General features: G+C 45.3%; 2 protein-coding genes across 11 annotated transcripts in view; one reads left to right on the forward strand and one right to left on the reverse strand.

Annotated features, from left to right (window-relative positions):
• The first annotated feature begins 1,291 nt into the window (after positions 1–1,291).
• Scn3b (sodium voltage-gated channel beta subunit 3) lies at positions 1,292–20,167 on the forward strand. Its single transcript, XM_059267663.1, has 5 exons — positions 1,292–1,346; positions 8,267–8,430; positions 10,635–10,860; positions 14,589–14,727; positions 20,104–20,167. The coding sequence occupies exons 1-5, from the start codon at positions 1,292–1,294 to the stop codon at positions 20,165–20,167; spliced, it is 648 nt and encodes a 215-aa protein (XP_059123646.1).
• Gramd1b (GRAM domain containing 1B) overlaps positions 8,759–22,393 on the reverse strand; it is a 189,543-nt gene continuing 175,908 nt past the window's right edge. For 9 of the 10 annotated variants that reach the window (XR_009380202.1, XR_009380204.1, XR_009380206.1 and 6 more), the window contains 2 exons: positions 12,803–12,934; positions 8,759–9,241 (listed from right to left, as the gene is read on the reverse strand). The gene's annotated coding sequence lies outside the window, so the exon portion shown is untranslated. Of the gene's footprint in view, positions 9,242–12,801; positions 12,935–22,393 lie in introns of those variants that run through there. The other variant, XM_059267661.1, reaches the window with a different exon arrangement.

The following is a 22,393-nucleotide window of genomic DNA, read 5'->3' on the forward strand; positions in this document are numbered from 1 at the left end:
GATCCAGGCTGAGCGATGAGGTGGGAACAGGTGTGCCACACCCCACCGCACTTGCCATCAGCAGAAACTGTGGTGCTGTGCCCCTTGTGTTGGGGACCTATTAATCAAGTTAAGACGAAGGCTAGGCAGACAGGACCGGAGGAGATGAGGTGGAGGGCTATAAGAAGCCAGCCAGGAGCCAGCCTAGCACTGTGAACATTACAGATGACATCATTGCTTCAAAGAGATGTGTTCCTCCCTTTCCCAGAGCTGTAGGCAAGCATATTTGAGAGGCAGCAGGAGTAGGGTTGACTGGAGTGGGTGAATTGGTGAATGTCTGTAACCCGGAGAGACGTCCAGACAGTAGGAGACCCGGGTGACAGCCAGCTAGCCAGACAAGAAGCCACCTCCGCTAGATGTGTTTGCGCTGCGCCCGGCTCCGCCCCTCTTCTCAGCGTGCCAGCCCTGGGAGGGGCACGCAGGTTTAGGGGAGGGAAATGTGTGTCCAAGGGGGAGGGTCCGTAACGACCGTGGCAGTGGAGAGCCGCTTGCGCATGTCAAGGCTAGCAACACACTCGGCAAGGGGGCGGCCCTGGAGAGGGGCGGCTTGATCACCCAATCACCCCCGCGTCGGGGCTGCACAGGATCCAGGGGCGCGCTACACGGAAGGGGTTCCTTCCCTCTACCACCCTCCACCTCTGAGATCACCAACCCTACGGGAGCTCCCGCCTCTTTTCCAGCCCCCGGAGGACCTCCGGGAGCCCGGGCCCCTGTGTACAAGTCTGAGGTGGAACAAATTCTGTAGCCCAGACGACGGCTGGAGTGGGGACACGCCCAGCCCGAGAAGCCTGCCGGAGCTCCTGAGTCTCGGTGGATCTAAGTCGGACTGTAGCTGTCCCTAGGGGAGGCGAGAGGTGAATCAACATGACTCCTTCGACAGCCCAACATCCCCGCGCCGGTTGCGCGCTTCCCTTCCCAGCCCACTTTGCTCTGGTTGCAAAAGCTAGAAGCTGGGGAGAGATTGGAATTCCAAGATCGGGGTGGGCGGGGAGGCTACTGTCCGTGGTGCTGAGCCAAGCCCGGGGACTCGCTGTGGCGAGAGAGCACGAGGTGGCCTGAGCTGACACCCACACTGGGCTCCGGTTCCCGCAGACCCCCCAGGCAGGGCGCATGACCTTTTCTTCCTCGTCCCACTCGAAGGTCGCTCCTTTAGGGGCAGTTGATCTCTAAGGGTTTCCTCGAAAGAATCAGAGGGCGCAGTCCTTGACAGAGATTCTTTCTGTTTAGCTCCGGAAACCACTCACGAAAAAAGATGCCTGCCTTCAACAGATTGCTTCCCCTAGCTTCTCTCGTGCTCATCTACTGGGGTAAGTACAGCACCCTGCCCTGTAATATGCAGATAACAGGCATCATGGTAACAATAATAACACTTGATTGATGTCGCTGGTGACAAAAAGAAGCTCCCTTGGCTTCCTTCTGTGCATGTCTGCCAGACATGGGTGTCCACATGTGCTCCCAGAGAGCCGTCTTTGGAGATTGCAAAGACACCTCCCCCACTGCCCTGTGGCTTGATTTTTTTCCCCTTAACCTTCTTTGGTGCTTCTCCCAGCCTCCCTCCTTTCCTAATTATTCCTGTTTTCTCCCCTAGCTTTTCCCTTTGGGGAAAATGAATGTATCATGTTTATTATTTTAAAATTCTTGCTTGCGTTTACATTGCATTATTCAGTGAAGAGTCAGTTCTGAACATCTCAGTGGGTTTGGGGGCTCATTTCTCTCTACTTTAAAAAAAAATAAAGCACAAAAACTGGATGCATGCTTTCTGAGAGAGAAAACACTGTAGTTCATCCATCTGTTAGATTTTAACAAGGAATCAGTGAGATAGTAGCTCCAGCCATTTGCTGGTGTATATTAATACATGGCAAGTGCATTTAGTTTGCAGGAACATTTGGAGCTGAGGTGCTTTGGTATTTGGTGAGCTGGATTGTTTTGTTTGTTTGTTTGTTTTTGCTGGAGTTTTTGTTGTTGTTGTTGTTTTTCCTCTTGGTTGTCAGCTGTGAGAAACTGAGATGACATTGCCCCTCCAGATAAAGGATTTGTGACAATAATGCTGGGCTAAGCAGCTTCAGGCACAGCTTACAACAGGGTACCTGAATGAGTACTGAGGGAATGGGCATCTAGGTGTTAATGAAATACTGTATGTTTCTGTTTATAAGTGTGTGCACTAGCATGTATCTGAGCCTATTGTTATCAATAACTAAATGGACTAGTTAGACCCAGCAGTGTGTGTGTGTGTGTGTGTGTGTGTGTGTGTGTGTGTGTGTGTGTGCTTCTGACATCTTTGCTTTCATGTCTCTGACCCGGCCCTCAGGTCAAGTACAGGTGCTCTTCAGTTCATAAATCAGTTTACATTTGTTTTTTTTACCTTCCTCCAAACTCAAAAATACAACAACAACAAAAACCATAATGGATTATGCCCACCTCCCTTACAGAGAGTAGGCCTGGGGAATTATGTTCCTGTGCTGGCCTTGGCTCCCATTCTTCCTGGGCAGTGGCAAGCATGCCTCTTTGCCTTAGTGTCACTTTGTCGAGCCTTGGATACGAACTGTAGCTGCATGTATTGTTTTGGATTTTGCATGTGACCAGGGCAAGAGCCCAGTTTCCTATTGAACAAAACGCCCAATGGAACAAGACTAGGAAGGAAAAGGGAGAAAATAACGCCAACCCCAAGGGCAGACTCACCACAACCCATTCCCTGGAGACTACAGCACGCTTGGAGATGGAGCTGACATAATGTGCACACCGCCGGTGAGCTCACCTATCCGGAAGATCAAGGCTGCTGTATGCTCCAGGGAAATGCTAGGGCTGGGAGGCTTAGAAGAGGTTAGTCTGGCAGGATCAGAGAAGGTGTGGGTGAGGCCCAAGCTGTAGAGAAGGGTTGAAAGAGGTCTGTAGAGAATCTTTTCCAAACTCTAAAGTCTAAAGGTTCCTTCCTGAATTCCAGTGGGGAGGAGAAGGAGGGGGTTCGGGGGCTGGGAGGATGCTGCAGCCTCATCAGTTTTTGACTAGGACCCACAAAGCTCTGGTTTACATCTCAGCTCTATCAGTTCTACCACTTGGTTTTTTATTAGGTAACACCCTCAGGATGTCTGATAAATGTGAAGTTTGGAAGTTGTTACAGATCACATAGAACACCCTTTCAGCTCACCAACTCAATCAGCAGGGAATATTTACCGAATATTACTAGAATGTACAGAGGCCCATCCTCCCTACACCCTCAAAAATCTTTGGGACAACTAATGATACAGGGCACATCTATCCTTGCTCATTTCAAGATTTTGTAACCCAAACATTGGTTCACTGAAAGGGTTTCAGAATACCTGGTTGTTTGTGTAGGGGAAAGAGCCTCACTCACAAGTGCAGTTTTACTTTATTTGCATATAATTCTTATAACCATTAGGTCTTTTGGTCGGCACATCATGAGGGAACGATATGAGAGTTATTTCCACTTTAGGTAGGAGAATGTGAGTTCATAAAGGACAGAGGGCTTGCTAGAGAGTTGCTGTCACCCGATCTCCATCTTCCAGCACCCCTTGTAGACACGTGATGTTGTGTGCAATTATCAATTGGACATTAGTCCTGGAATTTCTCCTTTGAGCCTCGCTCCCATCCCCCAAAACCACCACCTTTCCTAGGGCTTCATCCATCCTTTACCCCCAGTGCCTTCTCTGCTTTTGCTCTCCCAAGGGTCCCTTGTATTGGGGGAGTATTCTTCTTCCTCTGACAGTCCTTACTGGATCTCATTCTTTCAAGACTCTGCTAATCTGATAGAACAAATTGTTTCAGGATGTTAATGTCTAAAAATATCTTTATTCATGCACATTATTTACATTATAATTAAAGCCTTCATTATCTTACTGTAGAGGAAGCATTCTAGGGAAAGCTCAGGAAGGATGAAAAAGAGAAAGATCTGGAAGACGCAGAGGAGGGTTTTTGTTTTGTTTTGTTTTAGTCTGTCATGCTTAATTCATCACAATTTTTTTCTCATGATTGTCTTCATTATTACTTTAGAAATGAAGGTGCATTCCAAGGTGAGTGATGCAGCCCACATTGTTCCAAGAGATTATAGTCTATAGCCTCTTCCATGTGTTCCATCTTTTGTGGGTACCTAGAAAATAATGTCACAGAAAAAAAGGCAATGGCCTGGTGGAGAAACTGACTTCACTGTTGATGGAGGGAGCAGGAGGTCCTATTGCAGGGTGCAAGCAAATGAGGTGAGAGAATTTTGTGGCCATTTGACAATGTACTGTCCAGAACTGCGGGAGCACAGTTCTCTTGCCTGAAAACTGGACTTGGGCCAGGAGAAGGTTCACAGTGGGGATGCTCTCCCAAGACACGCTAAAGAGGGCAGTTACACTGCATACACTGTCATCGACCACCCAGACTGTGCAGTGTGTTTCCTGTCTTCCCTACAATGAGTGGCTGTGCTCCTCCTCTGAAACCCAGCCTAGGTGATCACGAGAGAGAGCACAGCCCCCAGTCTACCCAACATTGTTAAGCCAGCTCTGCTGTAACCTAGGCCAAAGAGCCTCCCAATCTCACCACTGTAAAACTTGTTTAAATTAAAAAACAAAAACCAGTGTGTGTGTGTGTGTGTGTGTGTGTGTGTGTGTGTGTGTGTGTGTGTATTGGTGTGGAGGTATGTCTACATGTGTGTGGATGTCCTAGAAGCCAGAAGTGGGTGTTAGATCCCCTAGAGCTGAAGTTACAGATGGATGCTGGGAACCAAATTCAAGTCCTCTACAAGAACAGCAAGTACTCTTAGCCATTGAGCCAGCTCTTTGGCTGCCTAAAAAGTTTTTATTGAATTTATTTCTTAAAAAAAAAAATGTTAAACCAGGCGGTGGTGGCACACGCCTTTAATCCCAGCACTCAGGAAGCAGAGGCGGGAGGATCTCTGTGATATTTCTTGTGTGGGGAGAGTACATGCCACTGTGCATGTATAGAGGTCAGAAGAGAACTTAGGTGAGTCGGTTCTTTCCTTCTATCATGTGGGGCTGAACAAACTCAGCTCGGCTGCAAGTGGCTTTATCGGCTGCGCCATAAATTTATCTTGCCAGCCCCTATACCAACCTCTTAATCATTCTTTCTGCTTTTACCTTTGAATGTGCTTCACCTGCCAATTTATTCTCCCCTTGGCATACTGACCATGCAACATAGTCGCAATCGGATTTTTCAACTCAGAACCTTCAAGCTTCCCTAGTTCTTGCTGTGCAAAAGTCAAAGCTCGAACTGTGGCCTATAAGACCAGCGAGATGGGACCCTTCGCTCCCTCACCTATCCCATCTCTCGGCTCTGTTGGCTGGTTTTCCACACTGGGCTTTGCTGTTCCTCGAATATGGCAGGCACACTCATTTGAACCCTAGAGTGACTGTTTTCTCTTGGTGGTCATGACCTCACACACACACACATCCCTGTGGTTTCTTCTCTCTTTTTCCTTCAATGACTTCCCAACGCCTGTGTTCCATTCTTAGTGAGGCCGACCCTGATAATATGATCTTCTCCTCTCCTTGCCTTGTCTCCCCTCCCCATTTCTCCTCCCTCTCTCCCCTTTCCCTATTCCTTCTCTCCCTCCTCTACTGTTTTATGTTGTTCTGTAACCTACTTGTACCATCCCCTCTGGAATTCAGGCTCCAAGAGAACTGGGATGGTTTTGTTTGGTTCTGGGAGCCTAGAACAGTATTGGCTGCACAATGGGTACTCAATACATTCACCAAATAAATGGAAGATAAAAAGCAGTATTAATGATATTTATCCAAAGCACATTCATGTGAATTAATCCATAGGATTTTCATGACCTATCCACTGGGTGTTTTGTTTTTTAAAAAATTTATTGAATAAACTGAGTCTCAGAGAAGTTAGGTAGTTAGTTCAATGCAGTCCTTAAGTTTTCAAACACCGTTCTCACACTGCTTCTGTAGCTGTAGCTCTGCACTCCTTGGGACGTTTCCTTTCATGCCTCTGAGGCCATCCATATTGCCCTGGTTTGTCTTTGTTACCTCTGATTAGGTATGAGGATCTATGTTACATGGAGTTCTTGCTGCATAAACCTTTACACAACAATGCTTTTTAGTTGCCTTGAAAGCGAGTCTGTGATGAAGACTATAAGTTTACCACATACTCAGAGTGTTTCTAATCATTTTCCCCAAGATGTGGACCCTTCTCCATTAAAACAATGAAAGCCATCTTCTGCAGACTGCTGGATAAGGCTAGCCCACTTCCCTTGAGGGTTTAAAAGCCAATTAATTTTTTTTTCATTTAGAACATTTTAAAACTTTAATTATAGTGCCAACAGGCTCGAAATTCCAAGTTTAAAATTAAATATGCTGACATTGAGCTAGTTTTAAAATATCAGTGTGTTGTTTCATCTTGGAGAGTCTGTGTTTATCATTAATTCATGGAGGGGGATCAGAGGATCCTTCAAAGTCCCGATACAAGGACTCTTGGTGGTTGTTATACTTTTGAATCTTCCAAATAATTAGGTATAAAATCTCTTACCTAACAGCTTTTTTTTGTATTTATGAACAGCTGCAGTATCTGAAAATATATTTTATTTTTTAAGTTTTATTTATTTTGAGACAGAGTCTTATGTAACTTAGGCTGGCCTCAAATGCAGTAAGTAGTGAGGAAGACCCTGAATTTCTGATCCTCCTGCCTTAGCATCCTGGGGGCTGGGACTGCAGGCTGTACCACCACACCTGATTTATTCAGTGTTGGAGCCTCATGCACGTTAGGCAAGCACTCTACCAACTGAACTACATCCCCAAACCAACATTTGTTATTGTTTATTGGATACAGGGTTGTTCTCAGTAGCCCACACTGTCCTCACACTTGCAGCAATCTTGGCTAAGAGAGATTTTCTAAAGTTAGATGTGATGACACATGCCTGTAATCTCAACTCGGAGACTGAAGCGGGAGGGCTGTGAGTTCAAAGTTAGCCTGGGCAACACAGTAAGACCCTGTCTCAAAACCCCAAAATAAAAACAGATTGGCTGCACTAAACTGATTTTTTTTTGTAACTTTTGAAGTTGAGTATAATTGAATTTCTTTTCCATTTGTTGGCCTGAAATGTTTGAAGACAAGCATATTCTGTGTCCAAGTTGAGCACCCCGTGTCCCCACATTTGTTCCTTGGCAGGTCTTGTTGATGGGCCTTCCTGCTCACCTTTGGGTGTGCACTCACTGAACCGCCTCCTTTGGTTAGATGTGACATGTTGAGCTGAACATACCACCCGGATTTGTTCTGAACATTGCAGAATTACCCCTGCTTCCCTCTGCACACTGTACATCTGTTAATGCATCCCACACTTGTTCTTGCTTTCTTGGCTTCTGTGTCCTGCTTTTGATTCACTCTAAATTTGCAATCTGACATAGTCACCTTCTCTCTTTGGACTTGGAGTTTCTAGAGGGCAGGCACCAAAAGCCTAAACCTCCATGTGCCATACAAGGTGTCTGGTTGTCTGACCCCTCCAGCATTTGAATTTTGTCTCTCTACAATGCCCAGAGCTTGCTCCAGACAAAATGGTCCTTTCACCATTTCACACTGATGCTGCACCATCCTCCATGGGTCCTCAAACACAGATCTAATTCCCTTTCCCCTTGGCTGTAGAGCCCTGGATATATTACACCACAAAGCACATGCAGGTCTTTCCAGCATGGGTCTTATTTGCCTTTCTATCTCAGATCCCAGCAGCCCTCTCTTCTCCCCAGCCAAAGCACAAGTAACTACTTGCCCCTCTGTGGGAACTGGGCACATTACCAACATGACCTCTTGTGTGTTCTGGTTGAATCAGTACAAGAAATGTATTCTCTGTTAGGTTATAGATGCACGGAGAGCATGGCTAGTGTTTTGTTCATTCTTGGATCTCTAGCATCCATCAGACCTGGCAAAGAGTGGATTCTCATGACTGCTGGATGAGTGATCAAGTAGATGGACAGTTGACGGATGGGAACATGGTCTGTCTTCCACTAGACTCTAAGTCCATCCTATGCTGCATCTTCATGGCTTCCAAAACCTCCCAGTCAGTGGTGGAGGATCTACCTCTGCACCGTCTTACTCTAGACCCATTCTGATCACGTGTACTCAAGGAGCCCCAGCAACAGCTGCACACATGGGTCTTGTTATTTTTCAAGTGTCTCATGATTCTTTTTTCTCTGTCTCTCCTCCCTCTCCCCTCATTCCCCAATGCCCACTCTGGCTGTCCCCTTCCGGTCACCCATCCTCTCTCCAGTCAGAGTCTGCTTCCCTGTGTGTGTGGAAGTACCCTCGGAGACGGAAGCCGTGCAGGGCAATCCCATGAAGCTGCGCTGCATCTCCTGTATGAAGAGGGAGGAAGTGGAGGCCACCACTGTGGTGGAATGGTTCTACAGGCCTGAGGGCGGTAAAGATTTCCTTGTATGTCAGATGCTGCCTCTGACCTTTCCTTTGCTGGTCTATGCTGTTGTATGCCTGGTCCCCAACAGTCTGGGAGATGATGCCCTGATATGACATTCACTCCTCTCCTGACTAACATCACCTCAGCAGATAACTGACAGCCTTATAGGAACCCAGGGTCTTTGCAAGACAGGCCACTTGGTCAGCTGTGAGCAGCCCTGGTTACAAGCAGAAGACGGGTACAAGGAGGTAAATGTGTTGAGAGAGCCTGTGTTAGCTAGGCACCCTGGTAAACCTCTTATAGGTGTGTTCATCTTCTACACAGTCCTATGAAATGGATTTAATGGACTTGAAAGAAAGAACACAAGGCAGCTTTATGTAAAGTAGCATAGGTGAGCTCTTTCAACTCTCACAGTCCCAGTGAAGTAAAAGCAACTGGGATGACCAGAGCTTATATCAACTGAAATGCCCAGGACAGCCACCTCTGTGGGTAAACAGTTTAACTTGTTCTTGCCATGTTCTGTATCCCAGGTGGTCATGTTGTCATTCTCCCAAGGAGGAACCGTAAACCTCACCCTCCCAATGATCTAGACACCAAGGGATTCACCCCTGGCAAGACAAGAAACCCTCCAAATTCTGTGTCAGGATCAGGGTCAATGTCAGTTCCGGTTGGTTTGGGACAGGGCTCATGGGGTTGTGATTCATTTAAATCACTGTCAATCCTTTCATTGATTCTGGAGCCAGGCTGCCTGGGTTGCATTCTGTTCTTCACACCGTTTAGCTCCATGCCCTTTGTCATATTCAACGTCTTGATGCTTCCAATTTTTGTTTCCTTTTAAGTGAGAATGAAAACAAAAGCTTCATTATGGGGTTGTTAGCAGGACTCATGAGCTCTGATTTTTAATTCATTTTAAATAGCCCTTGAAATACAATGTGTTTGTTAGGGAAACTGAAACTCAAAGGAGAGTTTACATTTGAACACACACACACACACACACACACACACACACACGCACGCACGCACACGCACGCACGCATGCACATGCACAGAGTTTAGATTTGTACATGGTGGTTTGTCAGCAGATCCAAGGCTCTTTCTAGATAGAGCTCTACCTTGCTCTCCTGGGTCTCTTCCACAAGACCTACTGGAGACAACAACACGGTGAAATTGACTTTCACTTGTTCATTCTTTCTTCCCCGAAGGTAGATTCATTTCTGATTCTAGGTACTACGTGGTATTGGAATCTAGTTTGGCTCCAACCTGGTGCCAAGTCAAGGACCAGCATCGACTTCATAGAGTCTGACTTAAGCCTGAGTCACACACCAGGGAAGGTACCCTCTGATTAGTGCCCATTGCTAGGAAGCCAGAGGTCTTGGCCGGATGTGAAGGGCCCATGGGCTTCAGGCCTGGTCACATGCCAGCTATATTCATTGCTTGCTTGCCTGTCCCAAACTACAGGGTGCAACTGAGGGACTAAATTGCAGTTAATGTCTAGGAATATGAGCTTGAATTTTAGTCAACGCCCATGGTTAGTAGAGATTAGATGGAGAAAGTGTTGTGTCAGAGAGTGGAAGTGTGTGAGAAAAAAGTCGGAAAGAGCTGACTTTGGTTCTAATTCAGTCCAAAGCAAAAGCTCTACATGTCTCTCAATTGCGAGTTCTCTGCTCACTGACCATCCTTCCACATTATAGATTCCCATCTGTGGCCTGGCCACAACCACCATGATGGATGCCGGCTCAGAGAGTCAGGCGTTAAGCTCGGGGCTGTCAGGTATCTTCCCTGCTAACACAGCTGTCTTGTTGGTCTCTATATCCTGCTCCCTTGCTGGCCTCCTCATCACATATCTCACTGTCCTTCCTTACCCCGTTTCTGTCCCCAACCTTTCCTTTTCCTGTTCCTAGTCTCCGTTGTGTATCAGCCACCCTCCTTTCTTCTCCACTCCATTCTTTTTTTTTCCTCCCAGGATTCTTTCTGACTCCTCCATGTTGCCTCTCCCGTCACCATGTCCACACGTCCAGACATCTGTTTGCCTCTACCCACTTTGCTGTCCCCACTTTTCCCATGGCTTCCTCTGTGCCTCTTTATCGCCCATCCCCACCATGCTCTGGGTCTTCTGGGAACATCATCCCTTAGCTTTCCTGCCCATGGACACTCTTGTTCTTCCTTCTACCCTGTCCCTACCGGGCTCTCTTGCCACCATCTGCTTCTGCTCCTCTCTCTGCAGATATATGAGTATCGAAATGGCCACCAGGAGGTGGAGAGCCCCTTCCAAGGTCGTCTGCAGTGGAATGGGAGCAAAGACCTGCAGGACGTGTCCATCACTGTGCTCAATGTCACTCTGAACGACTCTGGCCTCTACACATGCAATGTGTCCAGGGAGTTTGAATTTGAGGCACACAGGCCCTTTGTGAAGACCACGAGACTAATACCCTTGAGAGTCACTGAAGAGGGTAAGACTGAGGCCTGGGGTGTCTTCAAAGGGGTTGGGGGGTGGAGGACAGTGGCTTTCCCCACATGTGATCCTTAGAAAGCACATAAGCTGATGCATGCAGACCTGCCTTTCTTGCATGCCCCCCTTCCTACAGACTGCCTCATCAGAGTCTCTTCCCTCAAAGCAGACAGGCTAAAAACAAGATATTAGGGTACCTTCCCTGGTCCCCTAGAGAAAAAGGACAGCCCCGACAAGGTCTACAGCTAACAATTCAGGCCTTTTTCTCTGGCCAGCGTTGAATCTCTAATTTATATGTAAACGTCATCTCTTCTCCTGTTCTGAGTCACATGTATCTCCAAACAAGTTGCTTTCAAAATTTACATATATTTGTTCTCTCTCTCTCTCTCTCTCTCTCTCTCTCTCTCCCCTCTGTGTGTGTGCACGCACACACGCACATCTTTCTGCATGCAAGTCTCTCTGCATGCACACACATGGGCCATGGTATATGTGTGGAGTTCAGAGGACAACTCATGGGAGCTGGTCCTGTCCTACTATGTGGTAACAGAACTGAACTCAGTTTGTCAGGCTTGGTAGCAGGCACCTTTACCTGATAATGCATCTTGCTGACCCTTCTCCCTCTGTAGTAGCTCTACATGCATCTATCCTCAGCCAGGAGTGGAAACAAGTTGATGGCTCTTTAAAGTCAACAGTCTCTTTGAGTTCATTGGTGGCAGGTGGGAAGGTCTGTCAATAGCTACTTGTGTATGTCCCTTGCAATCTGAGCCCAGAATCGTGGAGGAACCTCACAAACTGCTTCTGTGCCAACAGGAGACTCAAAGGACTGCCATTCATGGCCCTGGCAAATGCTTCTTCCCAAGTCCGAATGTGAACTCCGCACCTCCTTTTGTGTTTCCTTACCAGGGCTAAGCCACCATGCCCTTCTCACACCCTCTCAGACAGTTACATTTCCAGCATGTTCTTATTGCTGCCCTAAGATACAGGCTGGTGAGCGGGCAGTGGTGTGGGCTGTGAAAATAGAAGTCAAGTACAGACAGGGCTTGCCCTAAGCAAGGGAGTAGAGGAATCATAGCCTCTGGGCCACGGGCTGATTTAAAAATAAAAAAGTGTCATTGTTATAAAATCTAGAAAGTGACAGCTTCTGGGTCTGGCGAGTGAATGACACTGAGACACTATAACTAACTGGAGTGGAAGGTAGGTCCGGCTCTGAAGTGTAGCAGCAGGCTCAGGCCACCTGAGTGAAAACTTGTTGATTCGACTCTCAGAGCTGTGTCCGCTGGAGAGGAAGCAGAGGGGTTGAACAGGAAGCTCTCTGAGGTATAAATCCGTTCAAACGTTCCATTACCCTCCTTTGTTTATGCAGACTCTCCTCCCAGGGGAAGGGAGCCTGGTGCCATCTTGTGTTCACCACCAGGAACTGTTGGCTGGTGCCTGCCCACCCATAGGCAGGTGCTTTGGCCTCTAGAGATGCTGGGGACACCGTCAGTGGGCAAGTGTGGCACCACTGTGCTAGCCTGCCTGTTTGTCACCAGAGCAATCCTCCAGTAAGAAGAGAGGAAAACAAATGCTTAATTAGAAGAACAGAGCTGTGCAGGTGGTAGGGTCGGGAAAGAGTTTGGATAGTATTTAATTGGGGTGCCTCCACATCACCCTGGCAGGTATGACTTCAGTAGCTTAAGGTCCAGTATGTGTTCATATGGCTCCCCTCGGGCACATGGAGGGTCTAAGTGTGGTGAGGGTGCTCTGAGGAGCGAAGGGCTTGCTTAGGAACATGAGGTAGCATGAGAATCAGGACTAACGTCCGCATCTTTCCAGTATCAAGTTAACCCTCCCAACTGCATCTCTTCCTTCTGTCGCCATCTCCTCCCCGAGATGCTTTCCCCCTGTTTTTTGTTTTTCCCTTGGAACCCCCTGGCAGCCCTCCCCACCCTCGTATCACTCACAGGTACGCGTGACAGACGTTTGTTTGTCCCACTCCTAGGGCTCCAGGGTATCTGCCTGGCTCTCCTTGTTGGCTTTTTCCAGGCTTAGTCTCTCTATTCTCATTCTAAGACAGGAAGCTGTGGCTTCTTCTCCTACAGGTGACAGAAATGCAGAGGGAACCTTCCTGTTACTACCTCAGGGCTATCGCACCAAAATAAAAATATCACACTTTAAGGCAAGCCTATCATACACATTGACCGGGTCATAGCAAGCCCAGCAGAGGACGGTGAGGGATATGTTCATATTCGTACACTCCCAGCTTCACCCATGAGCCCCAGCTCCAGCAGGAGAAAGCAAGCTGAATGTCTATGTGTCTAGATTTGAGAAGCAGGCTCGCACTTCAAAAATACATTCTCACAGTCAGGAAAAAAGAAACACAGCCCAGTTCCTCCCGGGAGTGATTTTACTGGCTGGGTGAAAACTGTACGTGAATGTGACAATGCTCCCCAAGACCCTAAGAGAAGTTTCCCCTGGAGGGGTTTTCAACAGAATCTAGGGTCATTCTCAGGAGGCTGAAAGGCAGGACAGGGTCCCGGGACAGAGGTGGCCATGGGTGGGGCATACATTGTAGAAAGAGGCAAGAGATAAAACCAGATAGTTGAGAACACCAATACATAAGAGAGGTTATGGCTAGGCAAATGGAAAGGAAGTGAGAAAGGATGGACTACAAAGGGCCGTACACATCATGTCAGTAGACACAGGCTTTATCCTGGAGTGCGAGGGAACGTGGAAGGATTGAAACAGAGAAATGGAAGAATGCATCTGTTTCAAGAGCAGAACTGGGGAGAGTCCCCATAAGTTTACTGAACCCTCCAGGACTGAACCTTCCAGCACCACCTGGAAGGCCCACATTTCTCCTTCCAGACCCATGGAGAACATGCTTCTACCACTGGGTGGACTGACTATGGTAGCCCTAAATGACCCTTCTCTCTGGGGACACCACCGCTATCACCTGTGGCTCAGGGGTCATACATGGCTAGAATAAACCATGTTCCTTGTATCCATGTGGAGTTTCATACCTGACAAGATAGCTGGGCCATTTTGATGTTGTGTTGATTCGTTGTGTAGCACTGGGGGTATGAGCTAAGTGTTTTGTATTGTGCTCTCCTTGAGTTCATCACAGCTATCGTATGAGACCCTCAAATATACTGAGAAATGTAACATTTACATTAATCCAGACTGCTGTGAATTATTATCCTTATTTTACAAATTAAGAAACTGAGACTCAAAAGAAATGAATATTTAGTCAGGCGGTGGTGGTGCATGCCTTTAAACCCAGCACTCAAGAGGCAGAGGCAGGCAGATCTCTGTGAATTCAAGGCCAGCCTGGTCTACAGAGTGAGTTCTAGCCACGACTATTACACAGAGAAACCCTGCCTCAAAAAATCAAAAAAAAAAAAAATGAGTAGTTACATAGTAAGTAGTATAACTTGGATGCAACTGATTGTGTGTGTGTGTGTGTGTGTGTGTGTGTGTGTGTGTGTGTGTGTGTGTACTGACACACAGTATCTGCAATCATTCTGACTCTATCATTCCCCTCATCCTTATGTCCAGAAAAGCTGACCGGTCAAGTGGTAAATCTGATAGGGAGTCAGGCAATGTGGATTCCTTTGATATCCTTATAAGTTCCTTTAGACTTGGTGTTTATTTGAGCTATATTTAAAAATAGGCTTCATATATCTATGAGTCCAGTGACAGCTCTGGGCCTGTGAGACACATGTATTCTGAACCTCATTCTCCTTGTAGCGGGAGAAGACTTCACCTCTGTGGTCTCAGAAATCATGATGTACATCCTCCTGGTCTTCCTCACCTTGTGGCTGTTCATTGAGATGATCTACTGCTACAGAAAGGTCTCCAAGGCTGAAGAGGCAGCCCAGGAAAATGCGTAAGTCCAAAGATGCATAAGTAATAACAGCTCACACATTCAGAATGTGTGCTCTCAGTGGTGAGGGATTAGGCATCTCATATACCTTGTCTACATTCCTCTTCTTAACAATCTAATAAGAACTCTCCCAGAGCTGGGCAATAGTGCTACATGCCTTCAGTCCCAGCACTCGGGAGGCAAAGGCAGGTGGATCTCTGTGAGTTCAAGGCCAGCCTGGTCTACAAAGAGTTTCAGGACAGCCAGGGCTGTTACACAGAGAAACTCTGTCTCAACGCCCCCCTTAAAAAATCTATAATGGATATATTATTACACATATTCCACAGATAAAAATAATAAGCCTAGAAGGGGTTCTGTTAAGGCCATTGTAAGTCATAGACTGTCTTAGTTACTATTGCTGTGGGGGAAAAAAAATAACAAAAAGCAACTAGGGGCAGGGAGGGTTCACTTCATTTATACATCCACATCACTGTCCATCCTCAGAGAAAGTCAGGCCAGGAACCTAGAAGCAGGAACCAAAGCAGAGTCTGTGGAGGAAATTTTTACTAGTTTCTCCTCATGGCTTACTCGAGACCACATACCCAGGGGTGGCACTACCCACAGTGAGCTGGGCCTTCCCACATCAATCATCAATCAAGAAAATGCCCCATAGACTTGTTCACAAACCAGTTTGGCAGGGGCATTTTTTTTTTCTATTGAGGTTACTTTTCCTAGCTTGTGTTGAGTTGACAAAACATTAGCCATCACAGAGACAAATCAAGATTTGAATTCAGGCCAGCTGTCTCTTGGCCTGCATATTAAACCACTATGGAAAAAACAAGCAGCTGCCTCATAAGGTTATATATTATCATAACAAGTTCGTAAATGTTGAGTTGAGGCTGCCTCACAGAAGGCAAGCACACTGCTGAGGAGAACGGAGAAGCGGGGTATTGAACCCAGGCCTTCTAGTTTTAATATCTGTGCCCTCTTTGTCATATTCAGCTGTTCTCTCTCTCTGCATTCTGGAGCACGTCAACCCACCTGGGCACTGCCTTTGGCTAAAGAGTGCCACAAAGCATGCCCTTCCCTTTAAGACTTGGTAGCAGTTGAATACCTCAAGCAGAGGATCTAGTGTCTCCTAGTGTCCCGCCTCTTCTTTCCTCACTTTCTCCAAAGACTGTCACACAAGAGTGAGCACCTGTGAGAAGTGTTGGAGTCGGTAAAGTCAAAAGGGGCTCAGAAACCCTACTGGCCTGTTGTTTGGGAAAAGAAAATGGAGGTGTGTGAAAAAAGTCCACAGACGTCTGATGACACTGCCAAGGCAGTGCCTAAGTGCTGAGGCCATTATTGCCTAGACGCTTTTGATAAAATTTAAATGAACTCATTTTGTGATACCCATGATCTCAGAGAAATAAAAATTACAACCAGTTATGTGTAAAGGCAGTACTCATGGTTGAATAGGGGACACTGAGGCTTGGACATGATGTTGTACCTCCAACTTTGGCTCACACAAGAAACAGAGTAGGAACTAAGACTCTCTAGTACAGGCAGAATCCCATGAGGGTTACAAAGGGTAGACCAGATGGCAGCCAGCTTTGAGAAAATCCAAAGTTGTCTATGCTGGTCTGACTCCAAGAAGAACCAGAAAAGAGTCTTGGAAATAAGTGATGACAAACTTGCTCTCACAGTATTGGGGATTTAAATAGATACTATCCACATGATCAAGGAAACTTAAGATGAGAGATTTGATTCAAAGCTACAGAAATAAGAGGAAAAAAAAAAAACATTGCAAAGGGGCCCACTCAGCCAAGGCCTCAGAAGATGCCCCAGGCTAACAAGCTAGATCTCCTCCATCATCTCATTCCAAAATAAAGCTCACTGCAGAAAGAAATTGAGCTGAACAAGACAGCAAGATTAAGTCCCAAGAGACTCAGACACAAAAAAAAATATGAAAGTAAAGCATAGAAGATAAGCTGTTTAAAATAGTTAGAGCAGGGTGAGGCTCAGGAGGAAAGCGTATGCCTCGCCCGTGAGAGGCCCTGGGTTCAATTCCCAGCACCACACAAAAATGAACAAAATAAAATACAGCAAGAAAAAAATTAGAAAAAAAACCCACAAAGCCAAAGAGCAAACAGTTTGCTAAGAAAGATTAAATCAGAGTTAATTAATTAGAAAACAAAACAAAATATTTTTTTCTGAGGGAAAAAAAAGACAATAAACTATTCAGTGAATTAGTTCAACAGAAAATTATGTACCAGTGACCAGAAGGTAAATTTGAAAAAGTTACATAGAATATTGTACAGATATAGAAAAGGTGAAGTATAACAAAGAAACAGGAAGAGGAAATGAGATGATACGTTATAGAAGACAGCAAATGCAGGAGAATTACATGTGCTCAGAGACAGAGAGGCCAGAAAGGAACACATTCCCTAACCAGAAGGGTAATGTTCATGGTCCTCTACATAGGATGTCTCATCCTAAGAGTATTTTAGATGATAATGATGTGAAAGCAATGTATGTTCAGCAGATATTACTTCAAGGGTTGGATTCTGATGTCTTCCCAGACTAGCAATACATTTTGCTTGCTCCTGATACGGAGCAGTCACGTGAACCTCAGCCTCCAGTCAGCAGGAGGCACACACACGTGTTTGCTAAGTAAGCTATGATCGTAGGTAAGGTCGGTGTGTGAAATGCATTGCCATCAATTATCAGGACATGACCCTCTAAGTTAAGGAGCGTCTTATGTCCTGAGTAGGGTGAATACCTAAATCTATACCTAAACACAAATTTCCTTTAAACAGATAAATGGCAGCTGCCTGGGTAGCTACATCAGCATCATTTGAGATGAAACTTTGGAAGAAATACTTCTAATATCATAAATATGACAAGGATGCTATCTCTCCCTGTTCCTATTTAATACTATATTTTAAACCTTGGGTAAAATACTAAGAAATGCACTTCATTTTTTGTCCTGTGGCTTTGATAAAATACTCTGACAGAAGCAATTTGTGAGTACAGGGGTTTATTTGGCTCATAGTTCAGGTTACAGCCCAGGCAAGTCACAGTAATGGGAGCTTGAGAGGACTGGTCACATTTCATCCACAGTCAAGGACAGACAGCAGTGAATGTATGCATGATAATGCTCAGCTCGGTTCCTCTTATACTGCCCAGGATCCCTGCCTAGGGGATGGTACCACTCACAGTTAAAACGGGACATCCTGTATCAGTTAATGTAATCAAAACAATCCTTCACGTTTTTTAGAGGCTAACCTTAATCTACACAATTTCTCACATGTGCCCAGAGACTTTCCTTCTGACAATTGATACTAATCATCACAAATATAAAGAAAAGCAGAATAAGATTTCCTTCTTTTGGGAAAAGAAGAAGGAAAGTATATTATCATTACTTACACCCAAAATATCATTATCTACATAAAACTTCCTTAAGCAACCTAGTTAAGTATATTCTATAAGGTCGCTGATACAAATCCAACTTCAGTCATGTTCATTCAATCACAGACCACATGTACCATAGTGACTTCATAAAATCACATCACCGAATGACAGCTTTGTTTGTGCACTTATGTTTTATGATGTTCACACAAGGACAAGATCATCTCATAAGACGGCTCTCAAGAGGGGGAGCAAAGCAAGAATCTCCAAAACATTGACTATGTCCCAGCAACAAATGTAGAAGCACATTTAAATCCTTAAGTTAGAAAAAAATAATGAACTGCAGTAAGGGCTGAGAAGATGGCTCAGCAGTTAAGAGCACTTGCTGCTCTTGCAGAGGACCCGGGTTCAATTTCTGGCACCTACAGTGGCTCACAACTGTCTTGTCATCCCAGTTCCAGGAGATTCAGCGCCCTCTTCTGACCTCCATGGGCACCAAGAACAAACATGGCACACATACGTACATACATGCAGGCAAAACATTCATTACACATTTAAAAAAAAAATCTTTAAAAAATTTTTAATTGCAATACATAACAAATGTTCACCAGTACCTAGGAATAAAGACAACAAAAGATGTGAAAGACCTCTAAGGAAAAAATTACAGAACCTTGCTGAAAAACATGAGAAAAAGCAAATGGATAGAGGATGAAACCTCACTCTTCAATGCAGTTCTTGCCCAAAATAATCTTCAAAGTCAACAAAATTCCAATAAAAACCTCTATTGGATTTCTCAGGGAATCTGATAAATTCATCTTAAAGGTCACACAGGAGGGAAAAGGGCCAACAAAACTTTAATCCGAAGCACAGTTTGATTATTTTAGGTTTTGCAAAGCTACATGGGACTTCTGTTATAGTATCCCTCTGGTTTTTTCTGTGTACAGTGCTTTAAACAGGTAACTATACTTGTGGGTCAGAAGTTTGCCCACCACTGACCTGAGTCAGTTCAAAGAAGAAAACAGTACGTCTGGAAGATGTTGGTGGTAGGATTTGTCTTATGAGCTATAAAGATTGCTCATAAGGATATCAGAGAATTGCTTCTCTGCTTATTGACTAAAGCTGCATGTGAGACTAGCAGAGACAAGTTTATAATACTAAAGTTAGATTACCTATCTCTCCACAAGCCAAAATAAATTGAGGGTAAATTTTAAAAGTGGAACATAAAACTTGAAAATTGCACTAACAGAGTAGAAAAAAAAATATCATGTGTAAACAGAGAAAATTCTCTTTTATTGTAGTTGAATAAGAATTTATATTTGTAGCATCATGTTTTGCAGAAAAAATTCTTCAATAACTACCAAAAGTGCCAATCAAAGCTGGGGGAAAAAAGGTAATTTTCACTACATTACATGTGAAACATCAATTGTTCATGAGAAGAAGTTGTAGGAAAACTTATTAACAACAGATTGGGACAAATTTTCCAGACATGAAACAATAAAAAAATAATTAAATACTTCAGGAGATAAACGAGATTATAGAAGTAGAAAACAAGACAGCTTGCAGACATGGGGAGATACTCCGCTTCACCAGTATAAAGCAACTGGGAAATACAAATTCATAACCATTCCGTTTAGTTAAAATTTCAATCTGTATCCTGAAGATGATAAGACTCAGACACTACAAACAGCTGCAGGATCTGCAGAGACAGAGAAACACCTCTGTCTACAAATTAAGCCAATTACTTGGGAAGCAGCTGCTGGGTCATTGGGGACAGGCAAGCAGGCAAGAAACTGCTGGTAGAGGTGTTCATATGCAAATATGGGAGGGGTTATTGCTACCTCTGCTTAGTGGCTAACTGGAGATTGGTCTTGGGAAGCCCAGCCATAAGGAAATACGGAGCTGTTCTGTACACAGCCTTGTCCCCGGGTCACATGCCTTCCTGTTTCCCACATGTTCACTAGTGACTTACTAAACCACTGTCTCTTTTCCCCTCCCACACCCTTGCAGGTCTGACTACCTTGCTATCCCTTCAGAGAACAAGGAGAACTCTGTGGTACCTGTGGAGGAATAACGTGGTTTGACTTGAGGTGATGTACAGGGTTTGGGGAGGGTAAGGTGGGTGTGGATGGCGTGCCATACCAATGTTGTTTGGCGTCCACAATTGAAGTGACATTCAATTTGGTCTTTTTTACTCTGCATAGCAGTCCCACCCTCTGGGTACTTAAGTCACAGTGCCCTCCATTATGTCAAACCCTTCAGAAGCTGAATTGACTTTGGCCTGAATGTGGTGCAACCCAATCCCCTTGCTCATGATAACAAAGGCATAATAATTCTCTCATTCCCTCTTTGGTCCAAGTGTATTTGGGAAGGGCTGGGCTGGACTTTCTCAGTAAGTTCTTCTGTTGTTGGTAGGTGATCTGAGCACTGAGGGACTGGATATTCCCAGTTCAGTGATGTCAGCAGCATCAGCAAGGTGCCCCAGGAGTCCCAGTGCATCTGTCTTTCTATTCATCAACCACCCACCCAACTGTGAGATTTTACCTGACTTCCAAGCTCTATTGGAACTCTACACATCTTGCCTGAACTGAAGAGCCAACATCTCCGACACGGACTAAACCTCACTCTGTCCTTGCTTTCAAGCAAGCAGCTCCCAACTCCACTAAAGTTGTCCCCTATGCTCCAAATGACTTTAGATAAGTACTGGAGAGTAGTGTTCCCTCTGCCCAAACTGTCTGCAATTGGGTCGTTCTCCACTGCTACAAACGAATGATGTATACCAGAAGGAAGCATTGGTCAGTTTGGGTTAAAGCCAAAGCATGCTGTGCACTTAGATTCACTGAAGTCAGTTTTTCCTAAGTCCATGGCCTGCTTTGCAGAGCACCAGAAAGCAGCATGCCCCTCCAGGGTTTCCAGGAACATCTTCCATGTGGACTGGGATGCTTTCCAGAGCTTAGTGTTTCAGGGCTAGATCTCCATAATCCCAAAGGCCTGAAGCAAACCCAGAACTTCTAAGAAGCCAAGGAAGGATCCAGAGTAATTTCATTAGTTCTTGAAAGTGATATAACACACTCTTGATATTGGAAACATGGCTGTGTGTCCTTTCTGGGTTGAAATTGCTCAGTTGCTCTTTTCTCAGTGTCTGTGGATCAGTATTATCCCTTATTTTACAGGAGGTAGCTGAGACTCACACAGGGATGAATGGGACAGGTAGGGGATTAAAGTGGCCTAGAGATGAGATTTCAATGCTACCAACCTCGCATTCCCTGAGATGAGCGATGTTTTTGAAGATACCGACATCCAGCTTGGCTATAACCATGCCACTTGCCCAGCAGAGGCTAACTAGGCTAACTTCTTCTCTTCCTAACTGGAAACCAGGCAAGAAAACACAGAGGGCATGAGATAGACCTGCAGAATTTCCCCCAAGGATTTATGAACCTGAAGCATCCTCCAGGAGACACAGCCTCTGAGGGTGATATCTATATAAACTAAGATGTTTTAGTCTGAGACGGATGATGGTGGACAAAGTGACAAGGATGGGTGTGTAGCTTCTAAATACCTCGCCTGTAACCTGTAATGTTTGGTATCTGGTGTTTGTGTACCCCGCCCCCACCTCCCCACCCCCGACCCAGGAGAGCAGACAAAAAGTGAGAAGATCTTAGTCAACATCTCATTATCTCATTATAATGAGTGTTCTAAGTGCAATATTCTTTAGCCCCTACAGATAGCAAGGGCAGGAGGCCTTAAGGGATTAAAAAAAAGATGGAAGTGGGATTCAATAAGAGAATGTCCCTCAGATCTGGAGAGATCTCTAAGAAAGACCATTCTCCACTCCCACGGGGGTTTGTATGACAAGCTTGTTTTTTCACCCCCTTCATCACTGGGGCATACTTGAAACAAGACCCTCAACATCTATGAAAAGAGTCTACTTTTGTTGGAGAAAATATTCGCAATAAATTCAAGACCCTTCTTCCCACCAGTTAATTTTCCACCCCATGCTTCTGGAACAAAAGAGACAACAGAACATTTTTTTTATACTCTACAACTAGGGAAACAGACTTGAATTAATGCAGCAGGTACACAGCCATGAACTGGTTAGTCCAGACCTCGTGGTGGTAGGAAGCTGCTTCCTCCACTCTGCTGTCTGCTCAACCATGCATCTAACTCATGACTAGGTGGTATGTGTCACCTCTCCCCTTCATTCTTCTCTTCCTAAACAGAATTCCAACCTAGCTATCAGAATTCTGAGTGTTTATAATGAAGCTGAATGACACCAATCATATGTCCCTTACAAGATAGT

The sequence above is a fragment of the Peromyscus eremicus genome, chromosome 7, assembly GCF_949786415.1.
Source record: "Peromyscus eremicus chromosome 7, PerEre_H2_v1, whole genome shotgun sequence".
Lineage (NCBI taxonomy): Eukaryota > Metazoa > Chordata > Mammalia > Rodentia > Cricetidae > Peromyscus > Peromyscus eremicus.

Bases quoted from the DNA above. Each gene is read 5' to 3' on its own strand.
- Scn3b (XM_059267663.1), top strand. From the start codon at position 1,292: ATGCCTGCCTTCAACAGATTGCTTCCCCTAGCTTCTCTCGTGCTCATC. The intron at 10,861-14,588 runs GTAAGACTGAGG...TTCTCCTTGTAG, and splicing joins CTTGAGAGTCACTGAAGAGG to CGGGAGAAGACTTCACCTCT. The intron at 14,728-20,103 runs GTAAGTCCAAAG...ACACCCTTGCAG, and splicing joins GAGGCAGCCCAGGAAAATGC to GTCTGACTACCTTGCTATCC.